Consider the following 20,838-nt stretch of genomic DNA (forward strand, 5'->3'; position numbering starts at 1 on the left):
CTCGTCTCAAGTCACACCGGCTGGTATGTAGGCCAGGGATAAATATGCCGCTGACAGCCAATCACATCACTCCAATTTGCAGCGCACGTTCAGGACATGCTCTCAGCATCGCTTTCATGCCTGGTTCCTACATGTACGCACGCACACACACACACACACACACACACACACACACACACAACAGGCCCGGCTGTGGCCCCAAAAAAAACTGCCGCTGAACGTGAAACACAGCAAGTGTGTCAGTTATTTAGCTTGTTCTTTTTTTCTACTTTATTCAAAATCACAAGATGGAATTCAGTGTCTTATTTTGTAATTTCCAGCTTTTCAAAGTCATAGAATGTCGTTCTAGCTTGTCGTTTTAAAGTAGCAGGAGAAAGATAAGATGCATTCTGAGAAAATATTATTGGAAACTTTTTACTGTAGTGCGTGAGAAATATTGATAACAGCTGGTCAAACGTTTGTCTTTCATCACAGCCATACTCCCTCGACCTTTGACCTCTGCAGCCCTGCAGTATGAATGAGGGAAGGAGATCTTTCAAACGGACCTCTCTGGTCCTCTCTGTTTTCTATCCAGCCCGTTTCCCTGATCTGAATTAAACCTGCTCCGGTGGGATGCTTCCTGACGTATCAGCTCATGAGGCCCTTTTTGATGCGCTTACATAATTCTGAATGAGGCTGGGGCTGCGTTCACCGTCCCAGTCCCCTTCCCATAATCCATCAGGGCTAAATTAAGACTATCGGGCCCCTGGGATGTCCCAACACTACCATGGAACCGGTGTTATGTCAGACAAAATTCAGAGAAGGAAACTAGGCTCCATGACAGATGTGTGCAAGTTTTGAGTTACATTTATGGGTTTGCTACGGACTGTTTATACCAGGATGAAATATTTCACATTTTCAAACTGGAAAACAACTGTAGCTCATCACCATGTCTAGGCTGATTTCAAATGTCTATACTGACGCTAAAAATGTTAAACTCAACAACAAAAACGCACATTTACGCAGAATAATGATATATACATAAATAGAGAAACAGTTTATACCCTTTATTTTGTCTTGATATAAAGGTATTTTTCATCTCAGGACAAAGAAAAACAACAATAATCTACAAGATGGACTCACCAGTACATACAGACACTTCAATGCTGTTCAGGAAATTAAAAAAAAAGGTTTAATGTACAAGTGAGGAGACTATGTGCGCCCAGGGAGACATCAGAACTGCTCGCCGAGGTCCAAAACCCGAAACTTGTCTAGATTGTAGAAGCAGGCCTTGACGACTCGCCCGCCGAAATACCGTCCATTCAGATCCACCACGGCTGTAGAGGGGAGGGAGAGAGGGAGAGTTACGGTCAGACTGTACCCAAGTACACAGATAAACCTTTCGACAGCAGGATTAGTGCTGCCAAATTAAAGAAAACCTGCTTTGACAGGGTTATACATAGTATACTATTATGCAGAAGTGTCACCCTGCCTCATCTGTATTCATTTCAGATGTTTTTTCCAAAGTGTCCCAGAATGCCCTTGACCAGCTCCTGAAGGGGACTTGAACATGCAACTCTAACAATCAAGCTCTCACTTGTTGAACAATGGCCCGTGGTTGAATCACAGGGTTATTTACAAAGCCCTAGTTGCTGGAAATATGCTGATGTAATGACACCAGGAAGAGGAGAAATACACCAAACTAAATGATGCCAGGGTTGTTTTTAAACAGTTCAATAGTTTTGGAGGTAGTTTTTCCCCACCCTGTTCCCAGTCTTTGTGCTAAGCTAAGCTAACTAGCTTTTTGGCTATAGCTATATGGTGATGTAGCCCTGATGCCACCCTGGACTGACCATAGCACAATTAAAAACGTTAAACTACAGCTAACTTCGCCCTGAGAATGATTTCACGCAGTTGCAGAAGGAAAAAGGTGGGAGAGGGTTCCCTGAGCAACATCTCCGTGACCATGACCTCTGACCTCCCTATCGAGGAACAGCAAGAGACTTTCCCTCCTGAGAGCAATGCGATGTTTCCCCCTCCTCCGTGGAAATAGATCAGGCAGTGTGACACTTGAAGACGATGCGGTATGACTGAGGCCCTCCGAGTGTCTGTCCCGCTTTCCTGAGAGCTGTGATGTAAGCGCGCTTCTGCCGTTGCCGCTGGGGAGACGCCGGGGCTGCTGGGCCACGTGTGATGTAACACCGCAGGGAGTCTCACCTTGTTTCTGATCTGGGCTGACCCATTTAGAACGGGGCACACTTTCACCCGCATTATTAGAGCAGTTATACAACGGTAGGAAGAAAGTGATGCAGTTACATAAAAGTCGATCGCCCAAACTCCCCAAATAAACAGCCGGCCGGCCGGCGTGTGGAGATGGCCCACTGAAAGCAGAATCCCAACGGAAATATGGAGGATAATGATAAAGAACAAGTGGACCTATCAGCGGAGGGCTCAGGCAGGAGTGTGCGCATGAGACAACAAGAAAAATACTGACCTTTGATGGCTGACTCCACCCTCTCAAACTCCAGGAATATCCTGACAGCTTCATCATCTGGCACGACTGCAATCTGAGAAGCAAAGTTTCATTGTGATAGTCCCGTTTGATCAATGAAATCCACGGCAAACTTTGAAATTCTCTTCCCTCACCTCAAATATGACACATTTAACCACTTTGCCGTATTTCTCGCACTCCTCTTTCGTCTCCCCCTCCAAGTCCTCGTCCACCTCTCCGCGGCCCACCATGTTCTGCGTCACAAACAGAGACATCAGGCCTACTTGCATGGTACCATAATGAGGGCTAAAACTGCACCAGAAGGTCTTGTATTTACTTAATTTTCTGTTCCAATCTCAAAAACAGCATTTAAGAGTGCGCGCGCACACACACACACACACACACACACACACACACACACATACCCTCAGCAGGACCACTTTGGTCGGGTTTTTGAGGATCTCTGTGAGCGGGTTGGCGTCTGACTTCTTGGAAGAGTCCGCTGGTTGGATGGAAACAGAGACAAAGGTCATGTTTTTTTTAAAGAATATCCACAGGCTGCTGGTGAACTGGCTAAAAATAAGTTTTATCGTATTGAACTTGATTCCCGTGATATATGAAACGATTCTTGTTCAAAAGCTGTTAAAAAACTGTTCTGTTTGCTGAGCCGACGTGGTTTTTCTGTCACGACTGGCATATTTTAAAGCACTGCTTTCATTGTGTTATACATGCTGCTGAGGATACACTGCAATACTATTAGTATTCCTAGAAAACTGACTAAGCAGCAGCACAATACATGTCTTGCTCAAAGGAACACTGAAAATGTATACACAGAGCATATTACGTCTCAACAGTCCCTAAACTCTGACAAAGACCAATGTTCCCCAAACTTGTAAGGGGTAAGGGAGAGAATGTCTGAAGAGTGACAGTATTCTCATCTAAACTTGTGTTCTGTACACTATACAGTACTCATTACAGATTCCTGCACACTGGCTGCAAATCCCTCTAAAATATGAACTCATACAACTGCGGCGGTTTTGCTGAAAACAAAGCAGTGATGACAGATGATCCAGCCGTGATATTGAGTGTCCGAAAGCAAACACTGCATCTAGAAAGAAGCAAAGGATGAAGTCCACTGTTTTCATTTTAAAGCACTCAAAAACAGGATGCCACACTCCTTGTTAACTCACTTTCTCTCTAGTTAACGTTTGCTTTCACATTTTACCTCTGAGGTCACAGTCTGCGCCGCGTGTTTCCTTATTGTCGCCAACACAAACTAGTGGAGTTCTGAAAGGGACAATTCTAATCTTTAAGGCAAGAGTTTGACATTTTGGGAAATTCGCTTATTCGCTTTCTGGGAGAGTTAAATGAGAAGATCGGGTACCATCTCATGTATATATACGGTAATTATGAAGCAACAACCAGCATCTGGTTAACCTAGCTTAGCATAAAGACTAGAAGCGGGTAACAAAATCCACCAACCAACGCCTCTAAAACTCACTAATTAACAGTATATCTTATTTGTTTACTTTGTGCAAACTCCGAAAAAGGTAAAAGCTGGATTATGTATAGAAGTAAATAAGTGTTGTGGATTTAGTTTTTTAATATTATCATCTAGAGGTTTGGAAAACAATCAGGAAACAATGCAAATTATAGGCAATGAGAAGGAAAATAAGGTACAGTTATTACATCAGTTTGGGCTGACAACAAATACTTTTTATGGGGTAAACAAAGACTCGATTCAAAGCAACATTACAAAACGAGTGAAGACTGAAGTGTTATCCCACATTAAGCGTGGGCGATGCTGGTGGCACGTGCAAAACTATTGTACTCATTGCCATATTATTTTAACACAGAACTCCTTGGATTGCAAGGTTTAGGGAAACACTGCTGTTTAAATTTGGTAACTGTGCGTGACAATAAATAAACACATGGATAAAACACATGCAAACACACACATGCTGCTAGAATAAAAGACAGGCAGGACGCTACACTGTGCATAATGAAAAAAAATAAATAGAGAAAATGGGAATGACTGCCAACCTGAAAAGCCTCCGACTGAAGTCTCAGCAGCACCTGTCTGGCTGGACCCTGCTGCTCAGACACACACACACACACACACACACACACACACACACACACACACACACACACACACACAGTGCACAAAATGAAAAAGACGTGCAAACAAAGTCACAGTAAAACATCAAAACTGATCCTGGAATGACACCATGATGGTCACTGATGAGTGTAGAGCAATAATACACGTGAACATATCAAAACACTTCTATTGCAACTTAAAGTCAATGTTTGACAGACTGAGACCGAACGCACGGTCTGGAGACGACACAAGCAAAGGACGGTTCATGCAGATGACAGGTAGAAAGGACTTGAAGGAAGTGGACAAGGACAAACTGAGTGTGGCATTTATAGCATTGATCATGAGGAGAATGTGCAGCAAAAAACAAAACACACACAAACAGAGGTGGTACTTACGTTTCTCTGCGGCGTCGCCTATGATGATCTTTCCACCTCTCTTGCTGGTCTTCTCCACAGACAGCGCCGTGCTGAGGCCCTGCTCGTGCTTCCCCAGGCCCTGGCCTTCTTTGAAGCCGTACTTCTGCATGATCTTATGGGCCACCGTACCTCTGTGGGGGTTCAAAAGCGTGATTTGTTGCGATATTAAAAATTGATTTAAGTTATGACTCAAAAACATATATTGCCTGCCAGTGTGTGTGTGTGTGTGTGTGTGTGTGTGTGTGTGTGTGTGTCCCACCCACCCCATGTTGGCCAGGAAGGAGCTGGTTGGTACGGGCGGTGAGCGTGGCCGCTCTGAGTCCTCGTACATAGGTGGAGGGATGGCGGCCTTTGAGCCTCTGGCGGGACGGCCTTCATCCTCGTAGGTGTACGATGAGCCTAAAAGCACAACCGTTACTGACATGTGGTGCAGCGCTGAGGAGTACAACCACATACTTACTGTTGTTATTCTTTGCATGTATTTTGTATTCTTTGTTTTTCCTTCCTTGTGATTTTACACTGACATTCACAATGTTAAAGACACCTCAAACTCTGACGATGTAGACAATGCTGCCCTCTGCTGTAGACAAACTGCTACGTAGGAGCATTTCACACAGGATTACCATTGAGCAAACCGCTGTTCCTGCTCTATTTTGGTTCTCCTTAGACTAGTGATGAATCTAAAGACTTACCATCCTTGTCCACGAGTGAAGAAGGAGGGGCGATAGCTGCTCCACCCATCACTGAGAGATAAAGAGAAAGAAAGAGAGCGAGAGAGAGGAAATTTCAAAACGGATTTCTTTCCCTATAAGTGGACAAAAACTCATCTGGAGAGAATTTGGTTTTATGTCAGATGCTGACAAATGATGACTAAATCATCTTGGCAAAGTTGGCCTTCAGGCTGCAGCTCTGAAAACATTAAACCATCCACAGATGGCGTTTATTCCTACAGGTGCTTTACATGTGAGGTAAAATACTTACTCCGTTTCCTCCGCTCTGTGTCGTAGTCCTCCTCCTCATCCGACTCGCCCTCTGCAGCAGGGAAACGAGAGAAACCACTTGGAGCTGCGCCTTCTGGCCTGTCTTTCCTCTTCCTGCAACACACCAGGTTCAAGATTCAGACAGAGCTCCTGTGTTCCGATAAATATTCAGGATATATATATATTTAAAGCCCTACAGAACTTTTCTGGGTTTGGTCCCATGTTGTTGCTACAAGCACACAATTACAGGTGCATCAAGATCCACCCGGATGCTGAACAGCAACCATTAGGGAAAAGACAACGAGGGATTTGAGTCATGACAGTACTTTTCTCTCTCCTCGATCTCCTTCTGCCGCTCCTGCTCCCTCTGGCGCTGTCGTTCTTCTCGGTGTCGCTTCACCACTTTCTCGTAGTCGTTGGGGAACATCGGATCGTACTCGTCCGCCAACGGGATCAGCACGTCGCCAGAAGAGAAACCACTCGGCACGGCTTCCTGAAGCACAGACACACACACAAGGCCCACAATATGAGAGTGAGCTAGAGAGCTACGGACGCAGCTGCAAAACTATTTTGATGAGGATATTTACATTCATTTTCAGCAGATATGGAAGGAGTGTTCATGCAACTGGATCACAACACCACACACTGCTTGGTTACATATTAACATTATGCACTGAGCATTTTCACTCTGCGTCTTTGGCTTACATCCAGACGAATCAAAGCAATTTGAACATTCCAAACACTTTATAAACTCAGAAGATTTCATAAACACTGATAACCCGGGGTCCCTGGATAAGACAGACCTTAAGTCCAGCGGCAGCATGTGGAGGAGTGTCTGTGATCTGTCTCTCATCACTGGAGCCTCCTCTCTTTAGATCAATAACCGGAGCCAAGACCGTGGTCTGCTTCATCCGCTGGGTCTACACGCACACAACACACACACACACACAAAAACAAACTCATTGAATAAGTCCACATTGGATTCATAGTGTTTCCATGTTGTAATTGTTTGGCATTCTGAACACTTTCACGTTTTCTGAATTTTACATTTGCTTGGTTACATGTTATTCTACATTGTTTATAATCTCTACTGTATATGCACTCTCTTTTTGGACTTATATCAACAAGGTATCCTCTCTATGACAGACATGTTTCTCCTTCACTCTCCATTGTTGCACGTGACGTTACCCACCTTAGCCTGAGTCAGGGCCGCCTTCTTCACCTTCAGCTGGGACTGCAGCAGCTTGAAGTTCTTGGACCAGCCCTCGGTCTTGGTGTCACTGGCGCCCACGCCGAGGTCATCATACAGCGACATCGCTGCCCGTCAGTGCCTCTGTTTCCTGCAGACACGTTTCATTTGATTTAACGTTAGGTGGCTTTAGGGGCATCATTTCGTTCTGTAATACTTGGACAGAAATTGAGGCTCTACCTTAGCAGCAGCCGAATTGAAAAACTGGTTCACTTTTGTTGTATCCGAGTGTTTTATTCATTAAAGGTTCAATGCAACGACATGTCGAAATATGTGTCACTTATCACTTGCTATATATAGTTAATATAGACCCATCTTAAACTCAAGCAGACCAGGAGAAACTGGCTAAACATCAATTTAGCTAACGTTAGCTAATGCTAATATAGCTACTTTACTGTCTACGTCTAAACAAATTATGTTTAAAAGAACTGTATTGTTAACCTACCGGTTTTTAGAAACACCTGGGCATTAAATACATGTAACAAGGTTAGAGGAACATTTGATGTGGAGCTATCTCCTCGCTGTACGAGCCGGAAGCCAACAGCACAACAACAAAACTAAGCGCGACAATCCAGTTGTTCGACGGCACTTTCTGCTCTTGCCCCACCTAGCGGCTGGATGACTTCATCGTCACCACTGTATTACACTACAATGCACTCGTATCTCTCGCACCAGAACAACACGGAGCAATGCTTTTTTTAATGGCAGTTCTGTGCCCTCGCATAACATAGCATGTATTATCGTCGTATGTGTTTGTTAGAGTAGAGGAAGAAAATGTCAGCCTGCAGCCTAAACGTGGGCCAGTGTGGGCGTCGGACTGTTGAGTTACTCCAGACCATGTGATTCACCGCTTTGCATATCGGTCTATGGTGAAGAGGAGTGGCGGTTAAAGCGAAAGTGAATGGCACAACTTAAGGAGTAGCAGGGCAGTGGGCTGTGTCAGTGAGGATGATCTGTACAGGTCATGGTTTACTTGGTGAACATGTTTTGTGAAGTCTCCGCAGAGCTATCAGATGGATCTGGGTTCCCCTTTTGCTTTATTCTCTGGCTGCGTTATGACGATCTGTCTGCTCGGGACTGCGCGCTGCTCCAACGGTGAGTGCAAAATACACACACTTTATATATTTGATTATGTTCAGAACTCCCTTTAAACAAAATTCACTTTTACATTAATTTGATCGAAACGGTACTGCAATGTAATAGCCATTAACTAACCCAAACCATTAATTGTTGTTTACTTTTTTATTGTTATCATCGTTATTATTATTTAAACAGCTGCCACTGTTTGCCCCTGTTCGTGGCAGCTGCCACGACTCGACTTTCCGCGGCAGCTGCCACTGTTTGCCACTGTTCGTGGCAGCTGACACAACTTGTTGCGACAGTTTCCACTGTTTGTTGGAGCTGCCACAACTTGCCGCGGCAGCTGCCACTGTTTGGGAGAGGTGCCGCGGAAGTTTAGCCTTTATTTTTCGTTATTTGACAATATGTGACAATACATTAAGGTCCTTGAAGGTATGACTGTTGGTAGTTGTAATTGGTTTAGTACAAAAATGCCGATTTGTAATAGTATCGCTACTCGTTTTTAATAAACTAAGCTAATATAGGCTAACGTCAATTGGTACTTGTTGGTACTCTGTTTGTCCTGTCTATGCTAACGAATTTCATTGCACAATGGATTTATCAAACAGAGGAAAGCATCTCTATACCTGTGGTGATAATTAAAAAATATGTTGGCGCCCTGCATTTGTTTATGCCTGACAGAAGTGCTCACTTAAAGGTGTACTCCCTCTTGTGGCCAAATGGGTCAATAACGCTTGTCTTCAATATGTACTATTCCTGGGTGCAGAAAACTGGAGCAGTCACTATTTTGTAAACTACGACACCACATGAACAGTATACAGTTTAGGTCATGCTATGGAGCTTTAATGAGATGAAATAAAATGAAATCAAAAAATATGTTGGGGTGGCTTCTTGCCATTAACTTTGAAGTCCTTGTCCTAACATACATTTATTTGTTTATTTATTTTGCAGGGACAATGCACACCAATCAACAGTAAAACTGTAAGTGAGCCAGAGTTAGCCAGAGAGGGTAGTTTTCATCTGCTGTCCCTGGCCAGATGTTTGAAGGCTGCCTAAAAATTACAAAATTTCAAATAAAAATGGAATTAAAATTCACTGATAGACAGTAACGTATAGACAAAAACAATACACATATAAGCAAAAGCAAAGTGTACAACACTAGAGCAGAGCAGACATAACAGGCTGCAGCATGCGTCAGGCAGAACAAACCCACCTACAGTACAAGCACATATATAACACTGAGGCACATAACATACACATCAAAAACAGCAAATAGCAACAGTGAACAAGACAAATGCACATATAGGCAAAACAAGCAGGCAGGACAGACAGTATATCAATGCTTGCACACCTGATTGGCAACAAGCCCTTCCTTAAGGCTGTGTTTGAATGTTGTGTACATGTTTTGTGTGCGTATACAATGGGGAAAAAAAGTATTTAGTCAGCCTCCAATTGTGCAAGTTCTCCCACTTAAAAAGATGAGAGAGGCCTGTAATTTTCATCATAGGTATACCTCAACTATGAGAGACAAAATGAGAAAAAAAAAATCCAGAAAATCACATTGTCTGATTTTTAAAGAATTTATTTGCAAATTATGGTGGAAAATAAGTATTTGGTCAATAATAAAAGTTAATCTCAATACTTTGTTATATACCCTTTGTTGGCAATGACAGAGGTCAAACGTTTTCTGTAAGTCTTCACAAGGTTTTCACACACTGTTGCTGGTATTTTGGCCCATTCCTCCATGCAGATCTCCTCTAGAGCAGTGATGTTTTGGGGCCGTCGCTGGGCAACACGGACTTTCAACTCCCTCCAAAGATTTTCTATGGGGTTGAGATCTGGAGACTGGCTAGGCCACTCCAGGACCTTGAAATGCTTCTTTCGAAGCCACTCCTTCGTTGCCCGGGCGGTGTGTTTGGGATCATTGTCATGCTGAAAGACCCAGCCACGTTTCATCTTCAATGCCCTTGCTGATGGAAGGAGGTTTTCACTCAAAATCTCATGATACATGGCCCCATTCATTCTTTCCTTTACACGGATCAGTCGTCCTGGTCCCTTTGCAGAAAAACAGCCCCAAAGCATGATGTTTCCACCCCCATGCTTCACAGTAGGTATGGTGTTCTTTGGATGCAACTCAGCATTCTTTCTCCTACAAACACGACTAGTTAAGCTAGCAAACTTCAGGCCCGTCTGAAGTTTGCTAGAGAGCATTTGGATGATCCAGAAGAGGATTGGGAGAATGTCATATGGTCAGATGAAACCAAAATAGAACCTTTTGGTAAAAACTCAACTAGTCGTGTTTGTAGGAGAAAGAAAGTCACATGTTTTACCTGCTTTTTAAAAGAGAGATTAGAATCAATAAAAATTCCTAAATATTTAAAATCTGACACTACCTGTAGTTTAATAAAAACGAGTAGCGATACTATTACAAATCGGCATTTTTTTATTAAACCAATTACAACTACCAACAGTCATACCTTCAAGGACCTTAATGTATTGTCACATATTGTCAAATAACGAAAAATAAAGGCTAAACCTCTCCCAAACAGTGGCAGCTGCCACAACTTGCCACGGCAGCTGTGCTTGCCACAGGAAGTGCCTCTACTAGCTGTCGCTGCCACGATTTGAGCCAGCTCCTACTGCCTGGGAGACTGTCAGGGGGTCAAGGAGATTATCATCTATGGTGAATAAACAGATACTTCATTTTCAGTTTCAGTTCTGCGCCATGATTTTTTTTAGTATGAAATCTAAACCTATAGACGCAAAAATATAAAAAAAGAAAAATAGTTATTTTCCTTTTTTGAACAAACACCTGAAGGAAACTGGAGGATCCTTTTGAATCTTGGTAAAACAGAGTTTGAAGAGAGAGCTACTCTTTTGACCTGTGCTAATGTGTTACTGAGTAATCTAGAGATATATGTACATAAAACAGTTTATGGAGTCCAGTAAAGCAAAAGGTTAACCTAATGACGCAGAATCGCCTTACAAAAAAACCTGCATAATCCAACAGGACTTATTCACAACTGACATATTACACAGCCACTTTTTTGTAGTTCAGCAGAGGTTTTTTCCTTTGTTATCTGAAACTAACTAATAATGATAATAATAATAAAATGAGTGAACCATTTTATTCTTTCTCTTGTTACTACTTCTGTGTGGGCATACAGTATATATATTGTAATTTTGCCACATGATGTTTTTCTCTTCCAGACAGTTGTCCATGTCCAGAAGTTCCCAGAAGGCATCTAACTCTACCTCCAACAGAGAACTGCTTCAAAATTAACCAGACTTTTCGCTACAAGTGCGCAGGAGGTAACTTAAGGAAGGCGGGAACTTCCAATTACATGAAATGCAAGCAAACTGACAATGATGCTCCTCCATATTGGGACCCGTCCAACGTCACCCTCGAGTGTATACGTAAGATTTTATTTGTTGTTTGTCTTGATTCACGACATCCACGATCCAGTGGGAAAGCTTGGCCTTTTTCTAGTTATAGGTCCAGGGGATCTGACTTGAAAACATGTAAATACGTTTTGGGTTTGATGTCCCTTTAATGGATCTGAATTCAGAAGCAAACCTCAAACGGAAGCAGCTTTCCAACCCTCAAGTTCAATAACCAAAATTGAAATCAGAAAGAAGCAATGGGAGAAACGACGGATCACGCGCACTCTTGGCAGCATCAGCAAGTCGTCACCCCCTCTGGGGCTTTCTCTTTAGCCCTAACAACCAGCTCCAAACACCTGGGTTGCTTGTAACAACATCACACAAACATCTTTCATGTAGACACACGTCTGTTTGCACTTGAGGAATTAAAATGATTCATGTAAAAAAGGCCCATTGGTATCTGCTTACTGTTCGCAGCCACCCACATGTGGTTTGTTTGTGTGTTTGTAATGATACACATCACCTGACTCTAGTGGAAATGTCCCCAGTCATACAAAGTATGTCATTTGGTGGAAGGGAGGGAGGGAGTGCTGTGTGAGGATTGAAACATTGCTCTATGACAGCAATTTTAAAATGACACTGACTTGATCATATGGAGATGCACTATAATATGTACTTGTCTGTACAACACAATGTCTTTGTTGCAACTCAATAGATTTGTACTTAATTGTCAGAGAACATTATTGTATTGTTCAACTGTGCTGTACACAGTTTGTATTTCTGTAAACAGTTGGGTGGGTTGTGCCTTCGCAAAACTGCATTTTACATGGAGTGTACATTTTACATTTTACACGTTCACATGGAGCGAACCGAAGATAAAATCTTCGGTTCGCTCCATGTGGCGTGCAAAACGTCAAACATATCCGATCCGGTTAAGCTGAAATTTGATTATGCGAAGCATCCAGCACGCCAAAATAATGAATAAATGGATGCACACAAACAAGAAATGCAAAGAGTGCAAAAAACCTGCACAGCATTCGAATGTGGATTTTGTATTCAAATCTCCAAGTCATACAGTACAGCCCTTATCTTAACACATTAACCACAATATGATAAGCAGACAGAGAACAATAAATAAGAGCATGTATTTTACACCTCACCCCCTCTGTTATAACCTTCCCTCCATCTTTTCCGTAGACCTTAAAATAACCCCCTACACACAGTGATCGGTTAGGAAGTATATCTGAAACTCACTTCTAGAGATCGTCAACTCCTGGGCTCCCCTAGACCATGTGAAAAAATATGCCCGAAGCATTCTGAGTGCACAAGATGCACTTTGGTCGCAGTGTAGATGTTGTTTTATGCAACGTGTCAGGATTTAATTATGTTCTATGCATCTTAAATAAATAACTTGATGGTGGGGAAGATTGTTGAATGTTCAACCAAGTGAGTACATTTTATTTCGAAGATCTGACTAAAATTATTGAAGATACCAAAAGCCTGTGTTTCAAACTAAGGGTGTTTTTTTTGTAGCTTATTCATACTCAAGATGATATGATTTTAGACGATGAACAAACTGCTCAGCTCCTTATTCATTGTTTTTCAGCTGACCCAAGCAGAACCACAACACAACCACCAGAGAGCACAGCAACAAGTAAGTGTAAGCGCTAACACAACAACTCTAGAATGCATGTGCACTGCAAAGTTGTAAAATGAGCCGAAGAGAAGTATTTGTTTCATATTTATGATTAATAATAGTCTGATCTTGCAGAGGGTCACACTGACATTCCCCATGACTCCACCATTGCCACCACAGTCAGTGAGTTCTCTATGTGCATGAAAAAACTACAATTAAACTAATAATTAACAAGTAGGCTACTAATGATGAAACTAAAAGGACAATATTTCTGTCTCAGTGACTTGTGTTAGTAGTTGTAGTAGTCGTGTTAGTAGTAATGTTTAGAAGCAGCAGTCTTAATGGTTGTAGTACTTCTACTCGTAGGAGTAATGCTTTATTCACATGGAACCAGTCAAAAGGTACATGGAATGGCAGGTTGATACGTTGCTGTAGAGAGGAGAAGCCCCTTCTCTTCCGGTGTACCCCATGGGACCTTATTTCAGAAAAAAAACATGTAGGGTAGTCAACGTCGAGAGACAAATATTTTTTTGATCTTGTTTGAATCGTGGCATGAATGATGTTTGTCAATTTACATTACAGTCATTTAGCAGACGCTTTTATCCAAAGCGACTTACAATTCAGATTCTATCACATTTCTAGCTCTCGTCCTGCTCTCGTCCACTGAAGTTATAGACCTAACTGGTTATTTCATTCTGACAAACTGTATTCGTTCCATTATATTATGAACAACCTCGGCACAAAGATACATTTTTCACAAAGAAACCCAGAAAACGTAAATGTAACTTAGCCATTATATTATTGTCATTTATTACTTCCATGTTTCACAAGTCCAGATGTCCATCCTGAAAATGGTCTATTGTTACATACAGTTACTGCTTGAACTTATTAAACCTATTGTTAAATTAGCTTTTCCCCCTGGCCTTTTCAATATAATCAGACTCTGCAATGATGGCGGGAGTGGGGATATTCACAAGCCCTCGGCTGAGCGCCGCTGTGTTGGAGTTCTCCCCGGAGAATGAGAGGGTCGCCTCCATGCGCCTACGGGTTGCGGGGAGCAAGGCTCTGACTGTTGTTTGTGCTTATGCTCCAGGCAGTAGTTCGGAGTATCCGGCCTTCTTGGAGTCGGAAGGGGCCATCTGCCAACTCCATAGTTCTCCTGGGGGACTTCAACGCTCACTTGGGCAATGATGGAGAAACCTGGCAGGGGGTGATTGGGAGGAACGGCAGTTCAATAGCGAGACACCACTTGCCCGAACTGAGATTCAGATCGGGCAAGTGGTGTCTCGCTATTGAACTTCTGTGCTAGCCACGGTTTGGCCATAACGACCACCATGTTCGAATATAAGGTGGCTCATAAGTGTCCTGGTACCAGAACACCTTAGGCCGGAGATCAATGATCAACTTTGTAATTGTATCATCTGATCTGCGGCCATATGTCTTGGACACGGGTGAAGAGGGGATCAGAGCTGTCAACTGATCACCACCTGGTGGTGAGTTGGATCAGATGACGGGGGAGCCGGCGAGAAAGACCTGGCAAGCCCAAACGTGTAGTGAGGGTGAACTGGGAACGTCTGGCGGAGGATCCTGTCCGGGAGGTCTTTAACTCCCACCTCCGGAAGAACTTCTCACACATCCCGAGTGAGGTTGGGGACATGGAATCCGAGTGGACCATGTTCAAAGCCTCTATTGTGGACGCAGCCGCTAGGAGTTGTGGTCGGAAGGTCATCGGTGCCTGTCGTGGTGGCAACCCAAGAACCCGGTGGTGAACAACGGAGGTGAGGGAAGCCGTCAAGCTGAAGAAGGAGGCCTTTCGGGCCTGGTTGGCTCAGGGGTCTCCTGAAGCACCTGAGAGGTACCGGCAGATCAGAAGGGCTGCAGCTGCGGTGGTCGCGGATGCTAAAACTTGGGCATGGGAGGAGTTAGGGAAGGCCATGGAGAAGGACTTTTGTTTGCCCTCAAGGAGGTTCTGGCAAACCATCCGATGGCTCAGGAAGGGAAAGCAGGGCCTACCCCAGGCTGTTCTCAGCGGGGTGGGGGGGACTTTTGACCCGGATGGGAGACATCGTCAGGCGGTGGAAAGAGCACTTTGAGGATCTCCTAAACCCAACCAACATGCCCCCTGGAGAGGAGGCAGTGCCTGAAGACTTGGGGAGGGGGGCGCACCCATATCCCTGGCGGAGGCCTCTAAGGTAGTGAAGCATGAGCGGCGCCTGCCCCGTTTCTAGGCGGGGAAGTCGTTCGCACCTAACATGGTGGTCACTCCGTCGGCTGTCCCACCTGCAAGGATATACGTTCCTTTTTGAGGTGTTGGAACAAAACCTTCGGCCTTTTATCTCACCCCGTAGCTAAATCGTTAGGATTTCAGATTAATTGTCTTCTTGAAATTCTTTTACGGCTAAGCCCTAGGCGTTCTCAATGGGATGCAACCCTAGCACCCTTTCTCTTTAGCCCTTTAGGAGCTCTTTATGAAGCATCTCTGAATCTCACTTCTAGAGATCGTCAACTCCTGGGCTCCCCTAGACCATGTGAAAAAATATGCCCGAAGCATTCTGAGTCTGAGTGCACAAGATGCACTTTGGTCGCAGTGTAGATGTTGTTTTATGCAACGTGTCAGGATTTAATTATGTTCTATGCATCATAAATAACTTGATGGTGGGGAAGATTGTTGAATGTTCAACCAAGTGAGTACATTTTATTTCGTTAGATCTGACTAAAATTATTGAAGATACCAAAAGCCTGTGTTTCAAACTAAGGGTGTTTTTTTTGTAGCTTATTCATACTCAAGATGATATGATTTCAGACGATGAACAAACTGCTTAGCTTCTTATTCATTGTTTTTCAGCTGACCCAAGCAGAACCACAACACAACCACCAGAGAGCACAGCAACAAGTAAGTGTAAGCGCTAACACAACAACTCTAGAATGCATGTGCACTGCAAAGTTGTAAAATGAGCAAGAGAGAAGTATTTGTTTCATATTTATGATTAATAATAGTCTGAACTTGCAGAGGGTCACACTGACATTGCCCATGACTCCACCATTGCCACCACAGTCAGTGAGTTCTCTATGTGCATGAAAAAACTACAATAACACTAATAAACTAATAATTAATAAGTAGGCTACTAATGATGAAACTAAACGGACAATATTTCTGTCTCAGTGGCTTGTGTTAGTAGTTGTAGTAGTCGTGTTAGTAGTAATGTTTAGAAGCAGCAGCCTTAATGGTTGTAGTACTTCTACTAGTAGGAGTAATGCTTTATTCACATGGAACCAGTCAAAAGGTACATGGACAACACCTTCTGGACCGCACCGGAAAAACTAACCAACAGTCCGACGGACGGAAATATTTTTTTTATCTTGTTTGAATCATGGCATGAATTACACATATGATGTTTGTCAATTTACAATGTAATTTTGCAAGTTAATAAAGTGGCAATTTGTCGTAGCTTTGTCTTAGTATCATTTAGTTCTGTGTGAAAGCGCTCAATCTATAGCTCTCATCCTGCTCTTGTCCACTAAAGTTATAGACTTTCATTCTGACAAACTGTATTCGTTGCATAATATTATGAAGAACCTCGGCACAAAGATACAACCCAGAAAACCTAAATGTCACTTAGCCATTATGTTATTGTCATTAATTACTTCCATGTTTCACAAGTCAAGATGTCCATCCTGAAAATGGTCTGTTGTTACATACAGTTACTGCTTGAACTCATTAAGCCTATTGTTAAATTAGCTTTTCCCCCTGGCCTTTTCAATATAATCAGACTCTGCAATACATACATACTTAAAAGCTTCCCTCATAAATATCTTTATTAACAATTGGTCTAATGACTACAATAGTAACGCCCACAGAGAAAAAAAAGTCACACATTAAAAAGTCAAAATATACAAAAACAGTACTTTATTAAAATAATGAGAGTTAACGTGATCAACCTCATGGCAAACATGTTCACAAGAGTCACAGTAGGAAAACCACAGGTGTTAAAAAAGTTTTTTATAAATGCTGAATTTGTAGTCACCGGCATGACTAACTGGTAACACGTAAATGGAACAAATAGAAAGGTATTTTTGTCACTTCCTCTCCCAGTAGCAGTAGTAGTAGGAGCACTATAGCTGGTAGTAGTACTTATACTAATAGTAGCATTATAGTAGTCGTAATGATCGTCGATATACAGTGGTAGCAGAGTTGCAGTTGTCGTAGCGGCACATGTACTTTTAGAAAATGTAGTAACAGCCGCTGCAACAGTTGTATTGATATGAAACTGTGTAACACACTAACGCAAAGCTTTGCATGCATTTTCCATTTTTTGTGGTATAATTATATATCAGAATACGTCTGTACCACACAGTCACTTGTTAACTGTCCATGCATGCAAGACACCCACACACCTGGAGTCCCAAAAATCCCAGTATGAGTTTGTCTTCTTCAGCAGTAGTTTTACAAATAGTAGTGATCATGGATGGAGGAAAAGTGTAGTAAAGAAGTAGTATTAGCAGTCATGTGTAGACGTTAATGTCTTTTCTTATCAGCAGCAGCTTCCTCCAGCCCACAGATGACCCAGAGTTTAAGCCCCTCATTCTCAGTTTCTGCAGAGCCAGACAGGCCCGAGTCAACCTCATCTGGTCTGCAGGCCCCGTCAGGTCGTACACAGGGTAAATGGCTTACAGTCACGTGTTGCTTGTACATGAAAATGCATCAGGTCAGAAGATTTTATTGGCCAGGGCCTGTGTCAGTAAAACTTATAAGAAAGAGAAGATTCAAGCACACCTTGTCAGATATATATATATATATATATATATATATATATATATATATATATATATATATATATATATATATATATATATATATATATGGATAATATGTATTGCATGTAAGACGGACACTTGTAAAAGATTATCTTCCTATATTTACAATGTCTACATATGCTTTGTGGGATATTGTCAATAAAACTCTGTGTAAGTTTACGATGCATATAGTAATATTTTTTTAAGTGACCTTCAATGGAGGCCCTATAATGTGGTTGTATTTAAATCAATCAAATTACATGGTGATGTACGTAATTGTTTCCAAATAGGGACATTTTTATAAAAAATGTGCTGGCAAGTTGGCAAATCTGGTAATAGTTGACTTTGCAATTTCTATCTTTTTGTTATATATTGTCTTTCAAACTCACCAGACTTCTTGTATTTCACTGTAGCTAATGTAATAATTGTACAATTGACGTAGATTTGGCCAATGTGTACATAAGTAAGAATGGCACTCATATGTGAACAATTGTTTGGATTAAACATTTTCAAGCTTACACAAATCTGTAAAATGATCAAAACGGCACATAAATGGACCCGGTTGTTTCAGAATATGGGTTTTTAAAAGAAGAAGAAAACCTTGATGACAGTGGACATGTCATATGATCGATCATCCTTTATGTACAACTCACGATGCCTTCATCTGCCGCTGCAAAACTCTTCATGAATAATTGACCTACTGGGAAAAATCATACAAATTTTTTTCTTTCACAGGACGAAAAGAACAAGGTGTGAGGAAGACCGAAGCGACGCACCGGACAACAGCACCCTCAACCACCGCTGAGCCTTCGGACAACGGGGCAAGTGATGCTCATGCGCTTCCCCCTGCTGCCCGCAGTAAGCTTCCACACTGTTTTTGTACCCGTTTGTGCTAAAAGTCAGACTGGTGATGTGCGTACATTTGAACATTTAATGTTGAGTATTTCTCCCTTATCTGCAGCGGCGATCGGCTGTGCTTCAGTGGTGATCGTCTGTGCTTTGATCGGAATCAGCTTTTATTGTTATAGACGGTGAGCTACGGGCAAAGCATGTTAACATAACAGAGGGTTTGATTGGACAATTTATTTGTGTGTGTGGAATTATGTTCACACCACACTTTCTTTGTTTGTTGTGGCAAACTTTTTTTTTGTTGCAGTTTATTCATCAGAGACCACACAGTAGTCCAATGTGCCCTCTTATTGTTTCTCTGATTGTGATCTCATCACTGCTGTCTTTGTGCTGTAGGAGGTCAAACAGCGACATCCCACAGCAGAGGACAGAAGAACAGATACCCATGAATCCGTCTGAGCACTGAGCAGGCGTCGTAGAGTTTGACCCGTCGCTGTCACAGAGAGCAGCGGCAGAGCCTTACTGGAGCTCGTGGGATCGTCCCCATGCAGATCTCAATTAAATATTTGACCTGCGCAAATGGATCTTGAATTTTGAAGACTCTGACTCTTTTTTTATACTTCTGGTGATATTCTGTATGTTCTTATTGTCATCAAATCCAATGAAAATACTAAACCCAACAATGAATTAATCCCTCGACCAAGTATGGTCTGTTTAGCCAAAGCCTCATAAAGCTCACATTGCTTGCAGTGCAATAGAGCTCCATTGTTATCTAAAAGCGCATCACTAGGCCATACCTATACCCTGGGTGACATGTTCCTACTTCACAGTGGACATTCCTTCAGCTGTAAATAGTCATTAGCTGACCTAAGCTGCATTTAAAATATACTATTACTTAATAGTAAAAGTTGGGCCCAGCTGTTATAGGGAATTATTTAGCCTTCTTAGGAATAATTCCTATTTTTCAAGATTTATATCTAAAGTTTATAACAATGTGCTTGGTGATAAGAAGTGCCCTAACCAGGTGGGGAACGTTGGTATTGAGAGACTAATTGCTGGTTTTGCTCTTTTCATAGGAATGATTGACAATTAAGAACATAGAGTAACTCCAACTGCACCCTTTAAAACTATACAGCACACTGTGGAAGTTATAAGGCCTTATATGGCGATAGTCAAGGGGTGACAGTGGCTAAGTGGAGAGCAGGGCCACCTTTCAATCAGAGGGTCGGCGGTTTGATCCCCGGCTCCTGTTCTACTAGTCATGTCAATGTGTCCTTGAACAAGACACTTAACCCCAAAATTGCTCCCGTAGGTGCGTCTACGGTGTGTAGCTAGATACTGAATTGTAAGTTGCTTTGGATAAAAGCGTCTGCTAAATAACCGTAATCTAATGTAATGTAGTCTACTCGAGTTGTATCTTTGGAAATTAATAAGCTGGAGTAGTAAAGTGTGTTTCCGCTAGCAAACTGGAAATAAAAGGACTGATATTTTGTAAGAGCAGGCAATAGATTGAAGTTGGCCGAGCTGTTTCACCATTTGTCAGAGGCAGAACTAAAATAATGTAAAAAAATAAAAGTATGCAAGCACTTTTTATACATTCTTCAACTCATTTGGACAAGTCAGCAGGCTCGCTAGGTAGCTACCGAAAGAGCTGAAGGCTAGTATGGCCTGTTACATTACGGTCATTTTTTTTTTTGTCAGTTCTGAACTAAGCTAGGCTAATTAGCAAACATAGCTCACTGTGGCTAGTCTGCAGTTCTTCAGCTAGTAGCAGAGCATTAGCCTTCATCATATCATCTCTTATCATCTTTACTGAGCTCATTGTGACATTGCTGAACCAGAGAGATAATTATATGTCTAGCTGTTTGTTTAGCTGCAT

The 20,838-nt window shown here is 42.3% G+C and overlaps 2 protein-coding genes across 21 annotated transcripts; one reads left to right on the forward strand and one right to left on the reverse strand.

Annotated features, from left to right (window-relative positions):
- Positions 1 to 1,031: 1,031 nt before the first annotated feature.
- rbm17 (RNA binding motif protein 17) lies at positions 1,032 to 7,793 on the reverse strand. The gene is made up of 13 exons (XM_068716997.1): positions 7,662 to 7,793; positions 7,160 to 7,307; positions 6,771 to 6,887; positions 6,294 to 6,460; positions 5,969 to 6,081; positions 5,680 to 5,730; positions 5,251 to 5,386; positions 4,967 to 5,118; positions 4,514 to 4,564; positions 2,896 to 2,972; positions 2,626 to 2,724; positions 2,474 to 2,546; positions 1,032 to 1,316 (listed from the first exon to the last, which is right to left on the reverse strand). The coding sequence occupies exons 2-13, from the start codon at positions 7,280 to 7,282 to the stop codon at positions 1,213 to 1,215; spliced, it is 1,263 nt and encodes a 420-aa protein (XP_068573098.1). The 5' UTR covers positions 7,283 to 7,307; positions 7,662 to 7,793; the 3' UTR covers positions 1,032 to 1,212.
- Positions 7,794 to 8,055: 262 nt separating this feature from the next.
- il15ra (interleukin 15 receptor subunit alpha) lies at positions 8,056 to 19,550 on the forward strand. 20 transcript variants are annotated; one of them, XM_068717014.1, is made up of 10 exons: positions 8,058 to 8,311; positions 11,507 to 11,608; positions 13,287 to 13,334; positions 13,452 to 13,499; positions 16,162 to 16,209; positions 16,327 to 16,374; positions 17,853 to 17,975; positions 18,846 to 18,968; positions 19,072 to 19,141; positions 19,356 to 19,550. In XM_068717014.1, the coding sequence occupies exons 1-10, from the start codon at positions 8,230 to 8,232 to the stop codon at positions 19,423 to 19,425; spliced, it is 762 nt and encodes a 253-aa protein (XP_068573115.1). In that variant the 5' UTR covers positions 8,058 to 8,229; the 3' UTR covers positions 19,426 to 19,550. The 20 variants fall into 20 exon arrangements, with proteins under 20 accessions (XP_068573116.1, XP_068573115.1, XP_068573117.1 ...); XM_068716998.1 differs by having other exon boundaries at positions 8,060 to 8,311; positions 11,507 to 11,713; XM_068716999.1 differs by having other exon boundaries at positions 8,060 to 8,311; positions 11,507 to 11,713; positions 17,856 to 17,975.
- Positions 19,551 to 20,838: the final 1,288 nt, after the last annotated feature.

This window comes from Cebidichthys violaceus, unplaced genomic scaffold, assembly GCF_023349555.1.
Source record: "Cebidichthys violaceus isolate CVI_PGR_0920_01 unplaced genomic scaffold, fCebVio1.0.p SCAF_21, whole genome shotgun sequence".
Classification (NCBI taxonomy): domain Eukaryota; kingdom Metazoa; phylum Chordata; class Actinopteri; order Perciformes; family Stichaeidae; genus Cebidichthys; species Cebidichthys violaceus.